Source organism: Polyodon spathula, chromosome 16 (assembly GCF_017654505.1).
Source record: "Polyodon spathula isolate WHYD16114869_AA chromosome 16, ASM1765450v1, whole genome shotgun sequence".
In the NCBI taxonomy this organism is placed as follows: Eukaryota; Metazoa; Chordata; class Actinopteri; order Acipenseriformes; family Polyodontidae; genus Polyodon; species Polyodon spathula.
In genome coordinates, this window is record NC_054549.1 from 17,395,690 (window position 1) to 17,401,107 (window position 5,418).

Here is a 5,418-nt window from a genome sequence, read left to right on the forward strand (position 1 = left end):
TGCTGTTGAGGTGAGAACAGGCTGGCTGCTCTAATATTGCCCCTCACTGTATGACACTGTGTGTTTAAGAATTTGCATCTCAAGTACACAGAGCTAATAAAACCACTCTAATCTGTATTCCTATCATTTCATAGATCTTACATTTCCTATATTCAATTTTACAACATGTATTTTTAATGATTTTTAAAATCTGCTGTATTAGTTAACAAAAAGTAGATTAAACAGAGCTTGATGTATTTGATGGCAATAATATTAGGTAAGATTTACAGGGGTTATTTTGTAAGCTGAGTGCTTTAAGGGAAGCGTGATTAAACTCTCAGTCTAAGGGCAGCACTCTGCTTCTGTGTTATTTTTTGTTTGAATGTTATAAATATGATTGTATTGTGTATAAGTACATGCAAGAAATATGCTAAAAAGCTTGCAGCAAAATATGGTTTTAAAAGTATTTCGTTTTTAGTTTGACCCAAAACCTAAAGGTTTTATATTTTTGTACACTACAAAAGTGATGTTATGATCTGGTGGTGTTGTATGTAATATTTTACTGTGTTTAATGTTTCTCCATTGTACTGTTTTCTGTCATATGTTATGCAATGTTAAAACAAGAACAAATACTTTTGTATTTTTATAAATAAAAATATATACTCTTTTTTTTTTTCTAACCTCTTTTGTTGAATAATGCTTGAACACTTGGTAAAAATCCCCTTCTCTATTCTATGAAAACAATTCACCCATGACATTCTATTGTATGTTTGTGGCTACCTGTGGCTACCCCTTATGATGTTGACACACTCTTAACTTAGAAGTAGCCACTGAACACTTAAAAACATGAGTCATTAAATCGAAATAAGACAAAAAATTGATATAATAAAATGTATGTATTTAATATGTTTATATAGAGTGTGTTGTGTTTTTAAAATGTATAATGCTTTGCCAGATCTACGCTGCCAGCAAAGCTGTAAGTGTAGTTGCTTAATGCATTGACATATCATTCATTTGAACAGGTACGTTCTCTGACTCATTTTATAATGCATGAAAACACTGGCATGAGTTTCTTATATGATTTTACTCAGCAGTGGGACAAGTCTGCATCCGTGAGATTTGCGATGGACAGCCCCCTGACCTGCGTGGGGCTGTCACACATCACTGCCCCGCTGCTCTGCTGACCTCGACCCTTTACCAGCTGCCCGTGATCACGAACCCACTCCCGTATATAACTGCTGCTGCAGTCACACCTCCAGGGGTTGTCATAGAGGGTCACAGTGCTCAGCTTCGGCAGGTTGTCAAAGAATCCTGAGGGCAGAACCTCGAGCTGGTTTCCGTTGAGCTTCACAGTTTGAAGGTCTGGCAGAGGCTGGAGCTGCCCTGCGTGGAGACTCTGCAACTGATTGCTGTACAGGTACAGTTGCTTGATTTGCGTTTGCTGGAAAAGGTTCACAGGTAAGTGCCGGAGAGAGTTATTAGCCAGGGTGAGCCAATAGAGGTCATGGAGACCCCTGAATATTGACTCTGGGAGCTGGGCAAGCTGATTGTTGTTCAGAGCGCAGACATGGAGTGAATGCAGGGGCCGGAAGAGGTCCTCGTGGAGGGAAGCGAGCTTGTTCGAGGACAGGGACAGGACTCTGAGTTCCTGGAGGTTCTGGAAGGAGTTGGGGGAGAGAGCCTGCAGTCGGTTGCCTGATAAGACCAGTGTTTTGAGTTTCACCAAAGGAGCGAACACAGCATCTGAGAAATGAGTCAGCTGATTCCCGCTCAGGTCTAGCCGCTCCAGCTTGGGCACTGGTGTGAATATGTGATCTGGGAGTGACGCGAAGCGATTCCCGTAGAGATAGAGTACAGTGAGCTGGGATTGCAAGGAAAAGAGACCAACAGGCAGGGTCGCCAGCCGATTCCTCTGGAGGTGGAGGGTTTGAAGCTGGGTGAAGTTCACAAAGGAATCGGACGGCAGATGATCCAGGGAGTTGTTCTTCAGGATCAGGGTCCCCACCTCTTTTGGGATGCCTGACGGGAGTGCATAAAGCCCCCTGCCCTCACAGTCTCCCGTTGGAACACCGGCTTTATCCTCACAATGGCACTCATCTGGACAGGCATTAAGGCTTTTGAATGAAAGCAGTAGGATCGAAATGGTGAACCCCCACATCACCGTGCAGTCCTGTGAACACAGCAATCTGCTGTTAGGTCATCACTAGAATCACTAATAATACATTTTGGCAGCCCCTGTTTCTTTTTTCTGCCCCACATGGACCGGATAACGCAAATAATGAATTGTGACTTGTGTCGTTATGGGACTCACAAAAGCACACTGCTTCAGTGAAAGTTCTCTCTCTTTCTATATCTTTCCCTTTTTATTTTTTTAACCTGACACAGTTCTAACCACATCTACCATTAGCAGCCTTGTCATAATGAAGGGTGCTGCTGTTAATATATAGCTCTCACAGGATGGTGCTGTCACCTCTCACTGATAGAAAAATACCTTCACATATAGCTGTTAATCAGTACACTGTAGAAGGCACAAGCAGAAGCATAGGTCTACTTTCTTACATCCATTATCATGAACCTTTTAATCCTTTACAGTGTTGTGGTGAGAGCCTACAGTGCCTAACCTGGCAGACACAGGGTGCAAGGCAGGACTACACCCTGGATGGGATGCTAGTCTATTGCATGGCACTACACCCATGAAGGGCAATTTCAAATGACCACTCAACCTCACCAGCATGTCTTTGGATTGTAAGAGGAAACCTGAGTACCTGGAGAAAACCCACATGAACACAGGGAGAACATGCAGACTCCACACAGACAGACCCCCTAGGCCAGATTTGAACCCAGGACCTTGGCGCTGTGAGGGAGCAGCACTAACCACCACGCCACTGTGCCACCCTGCTTACTTACAGTTGTACCTTATAGCTTATATTCAACCATTTAAACCTCTGTTTAATCTATTTCACTAACGCGCACAGGAGCTGTGATGTGTTCACAGACAAGATTAAATCTAAAACAATGTGACTCAGAGCAGTTAAATGAACTGTATAATCATTACTGCAATCCTTACCAAGCATGCATACCTTATTGTGGGACCACCTTTTATAGTTCAAAAATACAAAACAATGGGATTGTTAAAAAGCTCAATCTGGTTATGATAATGAAAGGCAGTTGCATTTGAAAAGGAACAAACAAATAGACAAAAGGAAAGTTTATGAATGAAAAGGGGCCATTCAGCCCATCAGTGCTCACCTGGTTCCTAGTAGCTGATTGATCTCAAAACTATATAGTTTGTGTTTATGTGTGTGTGTCCTGCCATATAAATATTAGCAGCTTTGAAACAGAGTTGCCATTATTATACCAAACTGTGACACCGCATAAGCACAAAAGTGAGCAGAAACAAACACAGCAGTATCTGGTAGATTGGCCTTTTGCAGTGTGCAGCATAATATATAAAACATGCGTGACAATACATTTTCATAGATATCCGTGTTATTTGTGCTTAGCAAAAAATAACATGTGTTATAGTATGTGCATCAAAGCAAACAAACAGCATGAATTATAGTCCCAATAGAAAGTTTGCTCCTTAGCCAGATCCAGTTTGACGCTATTTCAGTTTAAGAAGTACTGTAGTTATTTATAAAAACACACAGCTCGAAAAGTGAAGTGATTTATCGTTCGCTTCAAACATTTTTAAGCCCGACTGTGACCTTACAGTACAAACAGAAACCATCAGTATGAAAATAGGAGAGAAACTGGGTCAAGTTGAGAATGACACCAAACCAATGAACGAGGAACAGGAACTGAAAGAAAATATATAAAGATAGAAGAGGCCAAGGCTAAGTCGCAAATAAAGGAGTGTGATATTTTCGATATTTTCAGCTGGGCCGTGGCATATCCTCTATACATATCTAAGTGTCTTGTTACCTAGGAAATAACTCCATCCAGCCAGAATTGGTTAATACGAGGTGAAATGTTTAGTTAAAAAAGCATCACAATAAAAACGGGGCTAGTGATAAGATTACTCAAGCTAAATAGGATCAGGGAATCTAAATGATCAAGCCTTGGTTATCAGTCCTTTACAATACCATGACTATTTCAATTGTTATTCTATCGTATACTTTTATTTTTATTTTTGTGTGCCCAATTATTTTACCCCCCATTTTGAAACGTCCAATAATATTTTCCCCTCACAGCAGCAAGTCCCCACACAGCTCAGGAGACGTCCTCCGATCCTACAACCGAGTCAGCTTCCTTTGTTACACCAGGAACCTGAGAGCAGATGTCAACAAGCTAGTGACCTCTAGAGTACGAAGGCGAGCCCTGCAGGTGCCCGCTTTTCAGCTGACCGGGCGTCTGGCCAGCAGGGTTTCCTGTAGCAAATGAGGAAAAACAGCCTCTGCTGGTTTTGCCTCCCTAACCCACGGGAGTGCCACAGCCAATGCAATGCTCCCTTTGGAATCCCCTGTGAAGACCACTGGTTTCACACAGCCAGGACGCTCCCCTGCTGTATGATTCGCCCTGCATACCACGCAGCTGTGCTTTAACCCTGTGCTGTATGACTCACCCTGCACACCACACGGCTGTGCTTTAACTCTGCACTGTGTGACTCACCCTGCACACCACATGGCTGCACTTCTACCAGGTGAGCCACTCGGGGACCCATGTATTCTTTTTTTTACTTTAAAGAAATGGCAATGATTGTACTTATGAAGGTTGCTAGCGACAGCAGATAAAAGTCTTCTCTTGCTCCCCAGCACATCATGAGAGTCCCCACCCTGCCTCCAGTGTGTCTATCCAGGCCATGGCCTCATACAGGGGCTCCCAGCTGACTCCACACTGAACCAACTTTGGAGAGGTACTGTAAACCATATTGATTATAATGTATTCAATAGCTAACCCACCAAACCACCCAGGCAGGCTAGTGTCTTTCTGTTTATAAAATGAAGAGAACTTACCTTGCTGTGGTGCATAGCTGTATAGAGCTAGAAGAAGAAAGAATCTGCCAGTTCACTCTTCTCGTAAACAGCCCTCAAGACTGGCATATTTTCAGGGAAGGCAGGCAGAGTAAACAGTTACTTTAAATGAGTGACTCTGATTTTACTGGAAATGGACGTGAGAGGTTGAGCAACAGCACACTGTTTGTGAACGTTTGTACAATACCAGTCATTCCTGCTATGCTCCAAAACCAAACATTCTGTATTTTGGCATGAACACAGAACAGTCTAAAGTAACTGAAACTAGTGTTTATGGATGTGTAGATGGCAACATTCTGCATAAAGTATTAATTATGTATTTGATTGTAAGTTTCTTTACTTCTACGTTAAAGTTTTCATATGTGTATGAGTTGTTTCAGTTTCATATTTTGACACAGCTTAAAGCACATGTGACTAGCTAAGCAAGATATTTGTAGTCTCTCGTTACTTGGTGTCTGGGCAGAGA

The 5,418-nt window shown here is 42.3% G+C and overlaps 1 protein-coding gene across 1 annotated transcript; it reads right to left on the reverse strand.

The window, feature by feature from the left end:
* Nucleotides 1-860: 860 nt before the first annotated feature.
* Nucleotides 861-5,038, reverse strand: LOC121328670 (leucine-rich repeat-containing protein 15-like). Its single transcript, XM_041273592.1, has 2 exons — nt 4,935-5,038; nt 861-2,149 (listed from the first exon to the last, which is right to left on the reverse strand). Exons 1-2 carry the CDS (start codon nt 4,947-4,949, stop codon nt 1,067-1,069), a joined length of 1,098 nt encoding a protein of 365 aa, XP_041129526.1. The 5' UTR covers nt 4,950-5,038; the 3' UTR covers nt 861-1,066.
* Nucleotides 5,039-5,418: the final 380 nt, after the last annotated feature.